Source organism: Chamaea fasciata, unplaced genomic scaffold (assembly GCF_029207755.1).
Source record: "Chamaea fasciata isolate MVZ Bird 193981 ecotype frontalis unplaced genomic scaffold, bChaFas1.0.hap1 SCAF_14, whole genome shotgun sequence".
Taxonomy (NCBI): Eukaryota; Metazoa; Chordata; class Aves; order Passeriformes; family Sylviidae; genus Chamaea; species Chamaea fasciata.
This window is the reverse complement of record NW_027094099.1, coordinates 13,041,211-13,060,895: the sequence shown is the minus strand read 5'-3', so window position 1 is coordinate 13,060,895 and position 19,685 is coordinate 13,041,211. Positions and strand designations below refer to the sequence as shown.

The 19,685-nt window shown below is 49.1% G+C and overlaps 1 protein-coding gene across 3 annotated transcripts in view; it reads right to left on the bottom strand.

The window, feature by feature from the left end:
- The window catches only part of NTRK3 (neurotrophic receptor tyrosine kinase 3), a 206,906-nt gene that overhangs the window by 154,989 nt on the left and 32,232 nt on the right, over window positions 1-19,685 (bottom strand). For all 3 annotated transcript variants that reach the window (XM_066196725.1, XM_066196727.1, XM_066196726.1), the window contains exons 2-3: window positions 18,572-18,646; window positions 17,099-17,170 (exon numbers count right to left, since the gene is read on the bottom strand). In XM_066196725.1, coding sequence (XP_066052822.1) covers window positions 17,099-17,170; window positions 18,572-18,646 — 147 coding nt within the window. The remainder of the gene's footprint in view (window positions 1-17,098; window positions 17,171-18,571; window positions 18,647-19,685) is intronic.

The window sequence follows — 19,685 nt, the reverse complement described above, 5'->3', positions numbered from 1 at the left end:
CCACCATTCCCACATCTGCAGACAAACTCCTTCCAGCCTCTGTCAAAGCCGGCAAAAATGGCAGGTAAAGCTAAGCAGGGGGGAAGAAAAATATTACAAGACTCCCTCTTTTATCCACCCCAGAGCACTGAGCACCTGGAAATTTAGCAAAGACAGATGAAAAGTGGGAGGGGAAGGAGCAACTCACTGTTACTGAAAAGTGAGACAGTAAACTCCCTCCCCCAGCCCAGGGAGAAGGAGGAAGCGTAAAGGGGATGCATGAGAGACAGCAAGATGTGGGAGAGAGGCAGAAATGCAGAGGAGGGAGTGAATCTCGCTGGAATGTCCTTTCTCAAAGGTCATGTTTTGCTACATTAGGCAGAAATGTCAAGAGAAAATTGGATTCTGAAAGAGAAGAGAAAAAACAACAGGCTTTCCACGCAAATAAGGGAATCAAAAATAGCATGATCGTGTTATTACAATTTAGGACACAGAGAGATGGAGAAAGGATACATCCTTACTAATGCAAGGGGCTTTGCCAGGCAGATGTGCTCCACTTCTCATCCCCCACAGTGCCTGGAAACCAACTCCTACCACCTCCTCCCTCCCCCAGACAATAACCCACAGCAAGCATTTGGGAGAGAGGAGATGGGTTTTCCTTGCACACATCTGGCAGGAGACTCTGTTCCCAAAGGGCAAAGCCAGTGTTTGATCTGACCTGACCATCAACTACTGCAGGGTTGGTCAGGGGCACACACACCCACGGCTCCGTCTCATATCAGCCTGGACACACACAGGGAGGAACATGTCTGTCCCTGGAAACAGACACCTTGGGTACTTCAAAACATCACAAGGGTCCTTCCTCAGGCTCAGAGACAGACTTCAGCACAGAGACCGAAAGGAGCTGCACACAAACACACATTAAAAAAACACCAATTCGTGCACAAAAACTCCAAAGGTCAGAGATGCCGGCACTGGGATTCCACATACAAAAGGGTACAGCCACCGACTTGTGCTGCAGAAGACCGAGCTCCTCCAGAGAAACTTCACTGCACAGCAGTGATTTCTCCCCAGAACAGACCCATCCCACATGCTGGATGGGACAGGTTTCCTGGGGAAGGGAGTATGTGATTCTGTAATTAGAGATGGAATCACGGTACATGCACACCAGGAGATTAAATTATGCCTCCACAGGTGAGCATCCGAGCTCCAGCACTTTGTAACTTCTGTTTGGTGCTTGCAAAGTTCCCCCCAGTCACAAATCAAGTTTCCCAGTGTTCTGTACAGCATAGATGGGGAGGGTTGGGGAAAATCAAGGGACTGACATCCAGAACTAGTCCTCTCACAGCTCCAGATGAAGGTCTCTCAAAGGCCCATTCTGCCTTTCTGCAGCATTTTCACCTCCAAATCCCTGTTACTGGAGTGACAAGAACCCCCATCCTCCTATGCTGTGGCTGGGCAGTGCCAGCTCTCTCCTTCCCATTCCCTTTTCCCTCCTGGCTGGCTGAATCACACTACTCACCGCTCTCCAACCACTCCCAAATATTTCTTAGCCTCAATTTCCTTATCCATGCCCAAATTTCCTATGATCTTCCCCACTTTTACACCCTCCCACACCAACAGCAGTGTCCCAAGAAGAGCTGCTGCTCCTCTCCCTCACTCATTCCTGAACATCTTTTGCAAAATTTCTCCCCTCCAACTGGACCAAGAGCCATTCTGCTGACCTAAGATGTCCCTGAGCAAAACCAAGTCTTCCAAGCAAAGCCTGCCCTTTTGACAAGATTTCTTTCCCTCCACAAAAAGAGGGTGCAAATGTTCTGTAACAGGAGCATCACTAGCATTTTCTAGCTTGAGCAAAAGAGCTTTTCTCCAACCTCCCTTCTACCACCTCAAACATTTGAGAAAGCTCTTATGCGAAACTGGAAAGAAATAATAAAAAATAGAATCAGCCAGGAGCAGACACCCAACACAGAAAACTTCAGGCTGAGCAATTAAAATTTGGCAGAATTATAGGAAAGTGGAAGCAGCCCTGTAGCAGTGTGCCAGACAACCTTTATAACAGCCTATGCATCAGCTCCACCTGTAACAAAATACAGCACATCACACGTCAAGGAAACGCAGACAGAGAGAAGCAAAATGCCTTCCCTGCATATTTCTCAGCAATGAACAGGAGCCTGTTTCTCCCAGGACAGATCTGCCACCAGCACTCTTGGAACATATTCAAACTGCTTCTTTGCCATGGGACATTTTCTCCATCACTCACAAGATGCTCTTTTCCATAGAGACAGTCTCTAGAAGTAACTGCCAGGGTGCTTTTTGCCACCAAAAGGAGCTGAGTAGGGAGAGGGGGTTGGATAGAGCTCACCTGGACCAGGCCAAGGGCAGACCCACCCAACCCACCCATGGCTCAGGCTCAACACCACTGCCCAATCCTCCTGCTGCAGCAGCCGTGCTCCCAAGGCTCCTACTCCTGTCCCCAGCAGCCCTCTCCACCAGCACCTCACTGCACACCTCAAGGGCAGGCTGCTGTCACTGAGTGACAGCTAAACCCCCGTTCTTGCTCCCTCCCTCCATCCCCCTTCTACATTTCAGGAGGGGACACGCCATGTCCCACACACTCTCCCACAGCTCCCGCAGGCACTGCCAAGACCTTGCTGGTGATTGACAGGGAGGGGAGGTGACCTTTGCCATTTTGTCACAGCATGAGTGACAGACAGGGCCATGGAGTGCCCCATGGAGTCCTGAATGAACTCCTGGGGTTAAAAAAAGGGATGGCTGAGGATGGAACAAAGAGGAGCCCAGATCTGCAAGGACCAGAACAAGCATTTTTTCTTTTCCCTTAATTACCCAGCAGCCAAAAGTGTTTCCACTATTAAAGCCGTTTTTATTCAGCTAAATTAAGCCAGTTGCCTCATTAATGACACCAACAAGCAGGAGCCCCTGTAATTAAACTGTAAGTTATTTTACGCAGTTCAGCTCAACGCAATGGCAGAAACGCTGCTGCTGGGGAGGGACCCTGTGCACCTGTCCCTCCTCCACGCAGCTCCATCCTCCACTTGCCCTTGTTTCCAAGCTGACACATTTATTTCTGCATGGGAGAAGTTTTTCACACGTTTTAATAACACGGTGCCACTATGAAAATCCTGACTGGGAGGGATTAACTTCCCAGAGCAGCTGGGGCTGAGGGAGCATGAGTGAGTGCCTGGCAGAAAGGCGAGGAGAGATGCACATCCTCAGCTGTGGTCCCCAGTGCTGGACATGCTGGTGGCACTGCATGTGACTCCCTTGATATTTGGGCACAACAGGCGCTTCCCATCATCTCACAGCTCACTGCAGCCTTAGCTAGGTGCTACAGGAGAGGAGAATATCCTGAGTGGCCACACAGAGAGGAGAATGTCACAGCCTCACATGCTGCTGTAGGGGCAGCTCCATTCAAGCATCATATCTGCAGGAAGTAAGCTGCTAAAGCTTTGGGTTTGAACAAGAGAAATGCTGGAAAGTCACTTGGGGGCTTGCTTATCCCTGCCAGATAACTCCAATGACCTCTAAAAGCACTGTTACACTCCCCATCACCCTCCCTGCCTTCCCCGTCCCCCTCCCTCCTCTTCCTGTTTAGTAAGCAGCTTTGCTCATTAAGGGGAAAAAATGTACTGTCCTCCCTTAATGAATGTGCTAAAATTACCCCAACAAGTCCCAGAAGCTGTGGCAGGACCAGCCTCCCCACACATCAGGCTCTGCAAATATTAGGCTCGATTGGAATCTCCAATAGCTCAGCCCCAAGTCCCAGCAGGACACAATTGAGACAACCTGGAAACAGGCTGGGCACTGCCAAGTGCATGCAAGCCTCGCATGCCCGGAAAGCCGAGTGAGCAGAACAGGATGTGCCATGAAACTGGTCAGCCTGAGATTTCATAGCTGCCAGTTCTCATGGATTTGCTCCCTGTTCAGGCTCAGCACCAGGACACACATATCGGTGCTGTGGAGGAGTGAGACAATCAACAGAGGTCCTCAGCCATGGTCTGGCATTACCTACAGCTCAGTTCTGCTCCTCAAGCAACACCCCAGCAACCTCCAGGGCTTTTCTGACCCCCAAACACAGCAGAACCAAAAAAAAGTCTCCAAGGTTCAATCTTCCTTTGTCCACTTGAGCAGCAAAACTATATCCTTTCTCCTGTCCACAGGTTCTGTCCTGTACCTTGTAAGGCACATGTCACACAGCATGTGCCATGGCGTAATTATCTCATTCCCCACAAACTGTTTCTTGTTCTAGGGCTAGAGTCAGAATCTGCAATAATTTCCCAAACTCAGAGCTTCCTGCACCAGAGAGGAGAGAGGGACCATCATGGGTGACACACAAGAAGAGACCCTACTATTCCACATGCACACCACTGGTCCTGGAGGTGTAGTACTGGAGGAATTTCCACCAATCCCTCTGTATTCCTCAGCAGCAGGATCCTAATTTTCAAATTCACACTGAAACAGGGCTGAGGGAGGTGGAAGGGGCTGGTCTTCTGCATTGTTCTTTAAACAGCAGCATTAAAAAACAAAAGCTGCAGAGCAAGTGGGAAGGCATTAAGGCACCACACCTCCGTCACGGGGCTCCCACAGCCAGTGCCAGCAGCACATCTGCCCCACGTCTCTCCTCCCAGTGCCTCTGCAGTGCAGCAGCCATGTCCTGCTGCTGCCTTCAGCCGAGCCCAGCCCAGCCTTCATTTGAAAGGCCATCTCCTACCCCACGACACTTCCACACCCTCCAAGTCATCTCTTCTGAGGCATCTCCCAGCTGCACAAAGCTTTGCTGAGAGACAAATCACCCCTCAGAGTTTATTGCTGCTCACAGTTTGGGCTCAGCACATGGTACAGATGGGAAGGTGTCACCAGATGTGGGTCACACTGTCCCCTGTGCTTCCAGGCAGATCAGATGCAGGGATCTGGCCCTCTGCACTACACTCATCTCGCCCTTGTTATGTACAGTTTCCATTGCTCTTCTCCAAAGACATCTGGACTCTCAGAGGACTTGAGGAAAGGTTAAAAGCTGGGTCAGCTCTGCAGTTGCTTTCCCTTTGCCTGCCAGCTTCCCTGCAGGGCAGAGTCCAACAGCAGCCACAGAACAGGCCATTTTCTACTCAAGGAAAAGAAAAACCAACTTGCAACAGGCAAGAGCCTTCCCCCATAACTGCCCTCCTGCAGCCAAGAGGTCCTCAGGGCTGCACTGACCCCACCTCCTCTCTTCTGTCCCAAACTGCAGCAATTCTAGATCCATTAGACCAAAATATTACAGTGCACTGGGCTTTCCTCCTGCTTTGGCATGCAGAAGTAACACAAGAGATGTGTGCTGGCTGAGGACAAGGGTTGCCAGCTGCCAGTTCCAGCAAGGGGCAGGGTTCATCCAACACTGTTTGCTTCAAACTGCATTGTTCTTCAAGCTGGGAACAGAGAACGGCTGGGGAATGCCTCCTCCTCACAGGTTTCAAGTGAACCCAGAGCGAACCCCATCTCTCTCTATGTGAGGGAAGAGCTCAGAGCTGTGGCAAGGCACAGCTGGAGGAGATGGCATGGGAAGGAGAGTGATGCCCACAGGGCATTCCCCAGTATCTCTGAGTACACAACAACTAGACTTTGATGATATTAGTGTTTTTTTTCAACCTTTATGATTCTATGAACACCCTTGAAGCAATAGGGACAGGTGCTCATCAGGGATACCACCCAGCTGGGAGTCACTCCAAATGCCCAGGCAGACACTGGGAGAGCTGGACAAGGTCCACACAAGAGCCTCAATGTCAGCTCGTCAAGCACAGATGTGATGGGACAGGTTCTGGTTCTCCCTCTTCATCCTGAACAAGGACAGTGATCTCAGCCGTTAGAGGCCTCTTACATCAAATTTATATTAAACAAAAATTTCAAATATGCCCACCTACTTGGATGCCCAGAAATCAATGAGCCTTGAATAACCTCGAAGGGGTTAGCAAAGAGAAGACTAACAGCTGGGCCTGAGCCCCAGTTTTCCTGACTCAGGGAGAGGTGCCAGAGGCAGGGATGCACTGGGATAGTACCAAGAGCTCTGCAGGGCCTCTAAAGAAAGGAAGGGGTATAAATACAATTTTATACATATATATATGTATATATATATATATCTCCAGCAATAGCAAAACAACAGGGCATACGGCAGGCTAAGCTCTCGGCAGACTCTGCTAAATGGTTTCCAATTAATTAACTGATTACATGATAGAACAGAAGGGGATTCAAGTGAGTGCTGTTGACCTTTAAGAATAATTAATATCATCAGGATAGCAAAACTCGTTCAAGAAAAATAATTAGGAAGATTCTAATATTGCCTCCAAAGCCACATTGAAAGGGGCGAGGAAGGTTCTGGTTAATTCAGAGGCACAGTTCCCACGTATTTCCTAACAATCCCATTTCTCCCTTACACTTGCTTCTGCCTGCAGGTCTCCCACACACATGTGCTTCTCCCCTACCCCAGTCAATCTTCTCTCTCCTCTCCAGATCCATTTCCCTGCCACCTCTTCTACACCCCATCCCCCTTCTGCTCTCCATTTCTTCCCTAAAGACTCCTTGCTCCAATTCCTTTTTGTAACCTTCTCTCTCCAGCCTGGCCCCTGTCCCTGCCACAGACTCATCCCATCCCTTGCTCCTCTTTGGCCACCCCAGAGTTCCACTCTCTGCTTTCCTGAACCTCAGGAAGAAGCCCTGGTCCCTCCACATGGCATCAATCCACATTTTATCTCCAGTCAGCACTGGCATCTTCATAGGCTGACAGAAGGCAAGCACTACATGTCATCCCAAAAAAGCCCTTCCCTGCTTTTCCTCAGCAGCCAAATCCATCAGAGAGGCTGGTCTGGGAAGCAGATGTAAGAGATGCACAGCAACAGGAGGAAGATGGGAAACTCTGAATCCGATTACACCTCACCAAGCACATGAATGCTCCCACCCCACTATATTTTCCTTGCTTCTCCTTTCCCAGTTTGCTTGGCCCCAATGTCATGCGTGGGACAGGGGTTGGAAAGCCATTTAGCCAAGCAGGAACTGTAGTGCTAAGCTTCTCAGGGAAGGTAGCCTGAACGCCCTGGGAGCGAGGTTACATGAGCAGCCAACATTTCTTGTGAGGGAAGTGTAAAAAAACCAATCCTGGAACGAAACCCACCTTTGCAGCGAATAAATAAATTTCCCCTGCTGCTTATTATCATTAAAACTTCTGTGGCTTGACACTTCACTAAATTATAGATAAAAGGAAAAATGGTCTTCCTGGGCTCAGAAAAGCAGGCTGCTGCCAGAGCCCTGTGTTTACAGCAGCTAATGAAAAGAAAGCCTGCCATTAGCCTGCAGCACTGGCACCATCTCGGCAGGGAACAGAGCTACCTGCACCCCCAGCACTGGGAGCAGCAGCTGGGCACCACGAGGGACCAGAGCAGGGGCAGTGGGCCAGCACGGGGAGGTGCACACGTGGGGAACAGAGGGGCCCAGGCCATCAGCCAGCAGAGATGGCAGCTGCCACCTCCCCTGCTGTGCGGAGCCTCCTGGCCACAGCAGGAGGTGAGGCTGACATGCTCCAGCTATGCCTCATCAAATGACAGGAAAAACACTCAGCCTGGGAGACAGACAGCACCAAGCAGGACCTGCCTCCCCCAGGCTGCTGCCTCCCCCCCGATGTCTGTGGGGAGCAGGGAGACAGCAGGTGCCTGGGACACACCTGAGCATGGCCATAGGAGCAACCTCTGCCCAAAAACCTGTTTGCTGCACCTGAGCACACAGGGAGGAATCATGCTCTGAGAAGAGACCTGCCTGCTGTGGCATGATGTGCCTCCTGACTGCCCAAAGCATGCCTTGCTGAGGGGGACAGGGAGCTGGTGGTGACTTAATCCAATCAGAGCCCAGTGAAGCCTGCTTGCTCCACTCCACACTTACAATCACTCCAAAAGCAGGAACACGCTTTGCCTTTGACAGTTAACTCTGTCAAAATAAACAGGAATGTCTGCACCAAAAAAAGTTACACTTTACCCATTCTTCTCAATGCATTATGTACTTAAAAAGAAGTATCTTTTCCTGGTCACTGCGAGGAATATTTTCAAATGAAAAGACTAATCACCACAAAGCACTGAGTGCTTCAGAGTGCAGCAGGCATTCCTTCATTATTCTGAGGCAGCAAATTACCCACAATTATCAACACGCACAACTGGATACAGCAAACATTTAGCCAAAGCCCATGGATTGTGGTTGCAGCGAGGTTGGATGGCAGATGTCCTAGAGAACTACTCATGTGAGAAACCCCCAGACAGCAGCCGGGTAGTGGTGCTGCAAAACAAACCCATTCACGCTGCAGAGCACAGTCAGTGCCAGGAATCACTGCAGCTCAGAAAGTTGGTATTCACAGAATCTCAGAGAAGTTTGGGTTGGAAGGGACCTTGGAGATCATTCAGTTCCAAACCCCCTGCCTTGGGCAGGACACCTTTCACCAGGCCAGGTTGCTCAGAGACCCATCCAGCCTGGCCTTGAACACTTCCAGGGATATTGCAGGTGTTGCAGCTGTCAGGCAGCTGGGCAGGCTGCCTGCACAGCAGGAGAGATGGAAGAAAAAAGGCACTGCTGGCAGTGAAACCAGCCTGAGCACCCCACAGGCAAGCTCCCACCCCGTGCCTTGAGCCAGCTTGCAGCTGCAGCCAGGAGAGCACCCCGAGAACCAGGCTGGGGCTGGAAGGTGAAGGAGCTTGTCCCAAGAGAAGGGCAGAAGAGGCAGGGGGCAAACTGCAGGCTGGGCTGGGCGGGCAGGGCAGCCGGCAGGTCTCGGGGCAGGCGGGGAGCTGGGTCAGAGGCCGGGCGGCTGCAGGGGTGGGGAGCGGAGCGGGAGGGACGGGAGCAGCCCCGGCCCTGTCCGTGGTGCTGAAGCGCGGCCCCGCGGGGAGCAGGGCACGGACCCGGCCCGGGGTCACCTTGCGCACCCGCACAGCTCCTGGGGAGCAGTCTGGAAATGCCCAAGCGTGGCTTCAGCCATGCTGGAGGACAGCAGGCACGAAACACGGCCATCCTCAGGCAGTGGCACGGCTAAAGACACGGTGTCACCCACAGCTCCCCGGAGGGACACACCTCTGGCTCTCACTGGCAGCCCTCTAAACATCCCACAGGCTCTTGCATCTGATGTAATTCACAACTCATCCCTTCCCAATACAAATAAGGGGAGGGGCTGGTGGGAAACTCCACCCTTTGACCAGTATTCTAATAAAATTTTATTATTCCAATAAAACTCACAACAGCCTAACTTATGACATTTAAATTCCTACCTTGTCACACACCATCATGAATTAATGTCCCATCATTCATGCCCTGACGTATCTTATTGCTCAAATATCATATGATTTTAATGTTTCTATTTTTCTGCCCTGGTGCTTATTGCCAGTATATCAAAAAGAGAAAACCAGCCCTGTAATCATGCTGTTAGTAAACCAGGATCATGGAAAGAAAAATCCCAGGACAGATAACTTCTGTCACTTAACTTCCACTCATCCTGCCATGACTGTTCGTTCCCCCAGCAGCTTCCAAGCAGGTTTCCACATCCTCATGGAAGGTACTCCCTCCCAGGGAGGGTTCCTCTTCCCTCTGCACCCCTCTCACACTGGCACAGGCAGATAAGAAATGCTTTGCAGCACAGGGTTTGAGGAGGAAACAAGGGGGACAGACAGAGGCTCTTTCTGGACCCCCTCCATGCTGCAGTGATCTCACAAGGCTGGAAACAAGATCCATTCCTTGTCATGCCCAAATCTCCAGAAATCAGCTCATTCCATGCTAGTGGTGCTCTCAGAGATGTTGTGAGTTTTAACAAGGTACAACCATGTCTCATTTTCAGGATCACATCCAAGAGGAATGTTGTGCCACTCTTTGAGGGGGAGCTCACCACAAGACACCCATCAAGCCATTGTTGCACAGCAAAGACTAAGTCAGAGGCTGACTCCCTCAAACCCACCAACTTGTCTGAAGTTCACATTTTGCTCCAATCTTGTAAAAAAATAAAAAAACAAACAACAAAAAACACAAAAAACCTCAACCAAACAAAAATGACATAAACCAACCTACAACAAACCTTGCATCATTATAGGAACAACTTCATTTTAAAGATTCCCAGCATTGTCTGCAGACTTTTTTAAAGAGTGGATGGGAAAAAACGGGACCTTTTCAAAAACCACAGCTGCCCATTTCACATGTCAGTCAAAAGACAAGTGATCAAATTTCAGAAAGGGAAATGACTCTCACAATGTAACTGGAAAGATCATCTTAACGTTTCAAAGGAAGGAAGAAGAGACCAACCCACAGTAAAATCCTGAGAGGCCAGGTACCAGAGTGGTAGACATTACATAAGAATATGAGTATGCAAAGCTTATTTGTGACAGAACTATTGTAACTCATCTTACATTGCAACAACATCCCACAGCTCAAGGCTGGGTTTCATTAGAAATCATACAAGGCATTATACCTCAAATAGATCAAATAAAGGCAGAGAAAAGAAATGTTATTCCAGGTTTTAAGATGGAGAACTGAAGCAGGACAAATTTTGGCACAAAGCATGAATTGCGAGTTGGAAACTCTCTCTCAGGTCCCACTAAAGTACATCAGTCACTGCTCCCCCTTCTATCACAGTACAAAAAACCCTCTCCACAGCCAAGCAAGGCAGCCTGCAGCCAGGAATTAGTTACCCAGCCCTATGAATGCAGGTCAAATTATTTCAACCCAGCCCGAATGGAGGCTACAGCCCTGCAGGGAACTGGTCTCTCCTCTGGCCTTGTGCACAATGGCTGGTAAAACCCAGGACCTACCTCTGCCACTGCAGCAAAAGGAGTAGCTGCAGTTAGCTCCTTATCAGTCACCTGCGGCAGTAAACTGGGAATAAACATGCCATCAAACCCCTGCTGCCAATTAGCATATCAGCAAGGACCTGCACTACACTGGCATCCAGGGGACAAAGCAGATGGGGAGCAGAACAGGGAAGTTTATGGAAGCAGAGATGTTACAGCTGTTTATTTTAGTGGCTGTGCTATAGACATGCCCAGAATTTTATAGGACTAGAGACATATGGGGGGAAATGCCTCCCCAAGTAAATCGCAGCGCAGTGATTTGATCTCGGAAAGGGCTGGAGCAGGAATGTCCTTAGAGTACAAATGGGAATCAAAAGGTAGCCAAACCACTGCCTGCTTAAAGGTAGTAAAGGAATATTCACCTAATAGGACTTAAAGGCTGGTTAAATGTTTCTTATACTTCTTATTTTGCCTATATCCATGAAGAAATTTAACTCCTGTTTAGGAAATGCAAAACAAAACACATTAAACTACCAAGAAGGTGGCTTAGGTAAACGCATTTTACTCCACCTTCCCAGTGAACTAAGAGCTCCCACACTGTCATACACAGTGCCCAGCTGATACACACAGCCTCATGAGGCTGCACGGAATCAAGAACATGGGTGGGAAATCAAGACCAATTAAAACACAACATTTTGGGTTAGGAGGGGCCTGCCAGGATGGGTGTGACAGCAGTGCAGTGGTGAAAGGACAAAGCAGGAAGAAACCATCGGGAAGGAGGTGGAAAGCTAATAGGACATCCAGAATCAAGTGGAGGGTTGCAGGCAGGCAGAGCCTGGAGCTGGTTATGGAATGGAGCAAGAGAGAGAGTGAGTTTAACCCTGATTCGTATCTAAGAATGGTTCTTTCAGGGCAAGACAACAGATTATTAATGACTGAGTAGGGGAAAGTGAACCTCAAGGCATGACCATGGGGAAACAGTGTTCCACTTGGAATAATTCAGCATCTGATACTTTGTTTATTTCTTTATTTAGTGTAAGATCTCAGTCAAGCTCCCAGACACACAGAGCAAAGCTTGCCAGCCTTGCAGAGGGTTGCCTGCAGTTCTCTGAAAAGCCTCAGTTTCTGGAGTGCTACCGAGTCCTGTCCTGACACAGCACTGGAGAGGGCAGAGGGTAACTCACCAACTTCATACTACCTCAGACCCCTTAAATTTCAGGGGATGCAGCCTTGTGTTTTTCCTATCTAAACCTAAACCTGTAATATGACTCTGGGAATCCCCATGTCAGAGCTACAAACTACATTCAATACCAAGGTACCAGTTCATCTGACACTACACAACTGCCTTGAACCAAACCAGAACACTGAAGCCAATCCCATCCTCAGAAAACACCAAAACCTACAAAGGACATTCTGGGAAGCTCCAAATTAATCACAGCTCAAATCTGCCCATAAAAGGAGCCCATGGAACATCGAGCTCAGTTTTCAACAGGCAAAGCATGTCCCTGCAACATTCCTGCCAGCACCTTCCAGTTATTCCCCAACCCTCATTTTGGGGAGAAAGAGACCAACATGATTACACAGATAAAAACACCTGTGAAGCTGGTCATCTGACCACACCATATTCAAAAAACATTTACACACAACATGAACCAGCCCAGGGTCTCCATATTTTGGACCTTTGGGTGAAGACTGGAAGGGAAAGCTTGATCTTCAACCCTGTCCTCACTCTGGCAGGTAGCACTGAGAGTGCTCTTTGATAGAAGCTGTGTCTGGGCTGGCCCACAAACTAATTTAGAGCATGTATAAAACTCCAGAAGACAGTTTAAGAAGAGCCTCTGATGCAGACAGAAATAGTAATTATTAATTTTCTAAATAGAAATCTGACTACTTAAGCCTTATTTAAAAGCATGCCTGTGTCTGTAATTACACAGCCTTAATTTGTTTTCTTTACTACACAATAAATAAGGTGTGCACAATTACCCTCTGCAAATACAAGGCAGTGCCTCCTGACTGGCTGGTTGGGTACTCAGCCGCCCAGGAAAACATTCAGAGGGAATCACAGACTCTCAAGTACCTGCTCCCAGGAAAGGGTGGCTCAGGAAACACAAACATCCACTTGTCTGGCTGCAGGCATAGCCTGCTGGGACCCTGCTCTCCTGCATGCACAGCTCTACTGTCCCACAGCCAGGGAAGGTCCTGCACTAATTCCCGGTGCACTGTGAAGCTGAATTCTCCTGTGGACTTCCCAGGGCCTAATGAGGAACATATTAATGCTGAGTTCTTCCCCACAAGGCACTAAAACTTCTCTTTACTCTGCATAGTTTTGTGATACGCATAGGAAGTTGATAACCTCACGATTTGTAACCCTCTATCAAGTTCAAATAAATTGGCCAAACATTTCCAGTGTCTTTAGGAGGACAGAGAGAGTGAGAGCATGCAAGGCTTTTTCCTCACTAAGCTGTGCTAGACACAACAGCACAGTAAATATGCATTCAGATGGTTTATATTTCTCAAATGTAGGAACCACATCATCCTAGTGTTTTCTTGTACAGCCTCAAGCCAAAGACTGAGGTTTTCTGTCACAAACATTTCCCCTGTTCAGATGCATCACCTGCTGACACATCCAGAAACCTTGGCTACAAAGGCTCAGTCTTCCACAGCCTAGACCTGTTGGTCCTCACATCCAGTGCATGAGATTGTCCAGGACCATCCCTGTAATAGCCAAAGGGCTGTCAAACAAGCACAGAAATTGGACCAGGAATCTACCAATGCAACTTCTCCCAGTGAGATGATCTCAAGTAAGGGTGCCTGACACTGGAACATATCCAATTTAGATCAAACACATATCCACCCCTAGTTAGCACCCAGCCAGTATTTGCTTTAGGACTGAACTGTCTCAGCCCAACCACCAGCTAGAGAGGTAGATCCACGTTGCAAAATCCACTGTTATGTTTTGGGTTTTCTCTGTAGCAGTGATAGGCTTCACACCACCAATGATTAGACAGGCCATGGAGCCCTAATTGTCCTCATTCAAGGAGAAGGAAGAGGAAACCAAAGCTATTTCTAGATTCACACCTCTGGCTCACAGTCACCCACAGCTCCTCCACTGATTATGTCAGCCTCAAGCCCCTTGCAGTTAACACAGCTAATTTCAAACCTTAAAAGGACAGGTATGGCCCTGCCAGGCTGCACTTTGGAGCACTCTGAGGTCTACCACCTGAGCAGCTGAATGCTGAAAATCCCCTTCATGGGTTTCCCACCTTTCCTCTCTGACTCTGTGATGGGGAAGGGGGAGCAAAACCAAGCCAAGCTTCACCCAAACCCTCACAAACCTGAACTCCTGCAATTAGAGCTGGGATAAGTGATCTGCTTGTGATTGCACAGCTGGGGCCTGAAGACGAGCGCGTGCACAGAGGAAGGGCTAGAAATAGATGTTACTGGGAGAAGGCAGAGCTGTCTGGCCCGTCTGAGAGGAAGAAACCCTGAGGAAAGGCACTGGGAAAAAACTCAGTTCAGCCAGAAGTTTCGATTTAACCCAGGGTGGGAAGGGAGGCATGTGTGGGGTGGAAATAAGCTTCTGAGACCTCAGAATTTGTACACCAGTTTCAAGTGAAAAACTGCTCAGACCCAGCTTATAACACCCTGCAAAGGTCCAGCCTAGGGTCCCCACCAGCCTGTGCCAACCTTCCCTGGCAGTGTAGTCACTCTGTCATTTATTAGACACATTTGTCATCTTATTCACTCAGCTCCACCAGCAACCATCCAAACAACCGCCAAAGGAAAAAGAAAACCAAAGTGGCAGTGAAAATGTGTAGCAGTAACTCAACAAGCCTTAAGCACCATCCCGTGGTCCCAGCCCTGCATGCAGCCCCACCACGAGAGGATTGGGACAGTATCCTTCACTCCCATCCTCTACTGTACCTTCTACAGCAGCCCAAGACTTACATTGTCAGCAGAGTGACATTTCCATTAATCCTTTTATCCCTGGCTCCTATGTGCAGAGGCTGCAGAAAATGTCAGGCCTTTGAGCCGAGCTCCCAGGGAGGCAGAGCAGCCAAGGAGGCACCTTGATGTGCTGGCAGAGTGCTGAGGCCATGGAGGGGATCCCAGGTGACACCAGGCACCTGCCAGAGCCTCAGGAGCCACCCTGGCTGCCAGGGAGCAGTGGCATCATGGTCTGGGAGCCTTTGGGAAGCAGCAGGGAGTCACCAGCCCTGCAAGCACAAAGTCTCCATCCTCCAGTGTCCAGCATCCCCACGGGGAGCATCCACATTGCCGAGTGCCAGGAACAGCATCAAAACCCACTGGCAAACACCAAGCAAATAATATACTTAACTCGCCTCGAGCTCCAAAAGGCAAGGAAAGAAAGATGTTGAGAACATGATCAATCTTACAGGGCCCAAGCAGTAAACAAACACATATTTCATCACCACGTACCAATCCTAACTCTTGACAGAAGATGGATGTGGGGTTTTTTTCCACTCACAAAAGTAATTCCAAAAGACAAAAACAAACACTTTGGGGAAAAGCAGCAACAATTGCCTGTGTACACATTAATGGCACATTCTGCCTCAAAGCAAGCATACATGGCCTTCTAAACTCCTACGACATCCAAACTAATTACATAAGGAATCAAAAGTTATTCATTTTATCTGCTAGATACATAAACAGCAACTGTGCAATTGACAAACAACCCTCAACAAAAAAAAAAAATCAATTGAGAGTGGCTCAGAGAAAACAGCTTCCCAGGAACAAACAACTACAGAAAACACAAAACAAATGCTACAAATCAAAATAACAAAGAGCAGAAATCAGGAATATCCCAGTGGTCAGCACTAACGAGAGTTTAGTATGAAAATATGCAATTCTTTAAGCTCAAAAAGGCTCAGTTCATGTTCACAATACCCTCAACTATTCATGCCCTTTGGTACTGCAGATCTCCTATTTAGCAAGTACTTTACTGTCACTTAGCAACTGTAAATGGTTTTCCAAAAAGGAAGCTTTTGGGGTTTTTCAGTTCACATCATCTCTGAGTAGACATCAAAAGACAAATCTATCCTGCTCTGCAGGTCGCATCCATCTCCTTGCCCCAGGAACGGGTCTGTATTGATGGCCCGATGCACCCACACACTCAAATGGATGCACTTTTTCCCTGAAGCCACTAGCACTGCTTTCCAAAAAGCGGGGATAAACACAGCCTCCCATTCAGTCCACCAGCTCGTGCCCGAGGCCAGGGCCTTTCATCAAACCCTTTTCACCTTTCATATCTACAGTGGAGCAGAGAGGGCTTTGATCTTGGACACAGTCACTTGGACAAAATATTTCAAGCCCACGGAGCACCTTGCACAGTGGCCTGAAATTCAGGCTTTGCTTTATCACCTTGGGAAAAGTAAACACACATCTAGGAAGGAAAGAAACGGGTGTCCTTGGCCTCAAGGATGTGGAAATTCCCCTGACACCACTCTCTAGCTAACAATGCCCCAGCAGCTGGACAATTTCTCGATGTCCCAGGATAACAGGGCTCCCGCCTCTCCGGCACAAAACATCCCCACCCCACGCCCGCGGCAGACACCAGTTTAAGAAGTCTATAATTAGCAGAGCTGGCAGCCCCATGGCCCAAGGATTTGTGTCAGAAAAGCAGCCTTTGGTTAAAAACTAATGAGCGGGGCAGGCTCTGGCTGTGTGCTGGGGCGGTCCCAAACTCTGCAGAAAGGGAAAAGTGCGGCAGCCACCGGGCTGGTGATGACGGAGCACTCGTTAGAGTGGCCATCAAAGCCAGGCACGTATTAGGAACCCAAACCCCTCCGCTTCCCAGCGGGAACGCTCCCCATCCTGCACTGCAGCCCATTCCACTTCCCTGTGCCTTTTGCTTTTCCGTCTCCTGGCCTTTCCTACCTTTGCCTCTCTTTCCCCAGAGAGGGCTTTTTCTTCATCTCTTTGGACAAAGACATTTTGAGCCTCCTTTAATAAATCGTTTAGTGATCTATCGTGCCAGTCTTCCATTTTTTCTAGTTTTTTTTCTGATATCTGGCCAGACATGAGTAACAAAATTAACTCTTAATAAAGCTTGTCCTGAGGTTGTCTCTGGGTCTATTCTGCAATATTGTTTCATGTTTCTCCTAAGTCTCTCTGGCCATTCTATTGAAGTCTCTTCTTTTCCTTGCTGTCCCTCAAAAGAAAGATGATCATTCCAATCATCATCAGCATTCCCCTTCCCTCTCCTTGCTGTCCCCCACAGGCATTTTGGGGGTCAGCCGTGGGAGCAACATTTCCATAGGGAGAGGAGGCAAAAGGGGACAGGAGCTGCTGGCACTTACATGTAGTGCAGGTGGGGGTTCTTGGCAAAGGCTCGTGGCTGGATGTTTCGTAGTCCTGAGTTCCTGATTGTCCTGTGGAGAGAAGCAGAAGGGCAGCAATGGAGTCAAGGCAGATTGTTGCTCTAAAGCCCTGCTCAGCGCTCGAGGTTTCTGGGGGCCCACCCCATTCCCAGGAGGAACATCTGTCCCTGGCAGCATGGATGAGCTATGAGTAAAGAGGCATTTCAGGCTTTTCATCTCCATCTGAGGCTCGGCACAGAGCAGCTGCTGGGCGAGGCGAGGCTCCCACATCCTTCAAGGCTGGCTGGGGGGCACTGGGCACCTCCAGCTCCTCTGCCCTCCCTCCATCTCCACAAGCAGCACTGCACAGCAAAACTAACCACAAGCAAAGTCATCTCCCGTCTTCATACCCAAGAGGAAACCCTGCTGGTTGCAGCTCTTATAAGGAAGGGTATTTTCCACAGGGAACTCCGGATCTTGAAGGGAGAAGAATCCCCCTCGCAGCCTACTTTGGAAAAGCTCTATCAGTACTATGACCAGGGTTTGTCAATACTCAAACACATTGTGTGACAACTGGGGATGGTCCTTTGCAGGGCCAGGAGTTGATGATCTTTGTAGGACCCTTCCAGCTCAGCATGTTCTGTGATTCTGCAAATATCTGCTGTCTCTGCAGCTTTGTTAGGTGACGAGAGAACAACAGCCAGTCTGCTTACAAGGGTTTTGTGTGTTAAAAGCACAGCTTGCTGGAATTTGGTTACTGAGTGCTCAGCCCCATACAGCTCCTCCAGCCCACATGGGAGCTGTACTTAATGTAAAGCTCCCAGTGAAACACATTATTAGAGTCTCTGATTAGCCCTGAGCAACACTCTGCATCTCACAAATGCAGCATCCAGGGCACTCACAGATCCAGAGGATGTAGGAGGGGGAATTAAGAGACTGGGCGGCATCCTTGTTTGGCCAGGCTTCCCAAGTATATGCCAAGTCCCTTCAATCCCATGGACCTCAGTTTCCCCTCTGTGACGCACAAAACTGACCTCTCTCCATGGTCAGAGAGCTGTGCAGGGAGATGCAATTTCCTTATTGAGCAGCACCACCATGATGGTAACTGCACTAAATGAGGACCAACAGCCTAGCAATGAAGGATTGGTGGAGACAGCTGGAATTTTACATTGTGGGGCTGGAATGAGTCAGAGCAACACATAAGCCCAGAACCAGAACAGCAGGGGAGAGAAGAGGTCAGGGCTGATGTGTGTTGACAGAGCTGTCAGGAGCTAGCAATCCTCCTTCTCACAGACCCAGCCAGGACCAAAAAGCATTTCATCTCCATTTTGTGGCCTCCCATAGCAAAACACAGCAGATCCAGCAGCTTAAACTGGCGGCATGGAGGCTGCAGAGGGAAGGAAGCCATGGGTCTGCTGGAAGGAAGGGGCTGCCCAGGTCCATTCCCCTCCCCAATGCACAGGACATACTCACAGTCTCTGGAGTCCCGTGTACAGCTCCATGTCAACGGCGTTCAGTGTCTGCAAGTTCTTCCAGTTCTCTATGTGTCTGTGCAGAAGAAGGAAAGGCTCAGCTGTGGTACAACCAGATGGCTGCTGAGCCCATGCCAGGGACAGTACACAGAGGGAGGACGCCATACCCTACCACCCAGCCCCATTCTGTTTTCCCAGCATTTTGGAAAAGTCAAATAACATGGGTTTACCCAATTTCAAGCACAGAATGTGCAACCAAGCCATTGAATATCCTTGCCCCTCACTGCACACATCAGTGAACAAAGACACAATTGAAATGGGTCATGCAAAAAGAGTGAAAGCAAATAAAACCTCTCAACAAAAACTTAGGGCCTAAATGGAAAAAGTCATATATTTATCCAGTCTCGAACTGGGGTGGATAAACAGGGTCCTAGTCTTTGCTGGCTGGAAGCGCTGCTGGCAGGAGAGCACCAAGCTTAGTTTGGAAACATTGCCTTTATTACAAATTCCTCAGTCGCCTGGGGCAATCTGGCAGGTATGTTACAGAGAACAAAAACAGAAATAGATCTGTCACCGCGGGATCGTTTTCAGTAAATATTAGAGGCGGGGGAAGGTGACAGATCAGCAGCCCCAGAGAACAGGGTCCCCTGTTATCAGCAGCACAGGAGTGATGCTGGCAGCAGTGTGGCTGCCTGGCTGTGGCCACAGGCCCCTGCTAAGAGGCTGCAGTGCTGTGTGAAAGGGGCTCAGTCCTCATCTCCCAGGCAGTCTTTGGCCAGTCCTGGCTTTCTCCCATATTAAACTCAGACACTCTCCCACCAGAAACACAAACATTTTCAAGAGGGTCTTTTCTGAGAAGCAGGTGGAGGTAGTCCTCTCCAAAAGTCAACTGAGAGGGGGTAAAACATCTGGCAGGTCCCCTTGGACAATATGTGAAAGAAGCCCCACTTTGAAGTCTCTGAACCTGTGCACCCAAGCTCACATCTGCCTCGATGCAATAGTTGGCTTTGGACTTGACCCTGGAGAGGGGAAACATCTCCAAGTGATGACGGGTTGGAGTGATGAGAAAACACTGAGAGCTATCCTGTGATTCTAGGCAAGAAGGTTGCAGAACC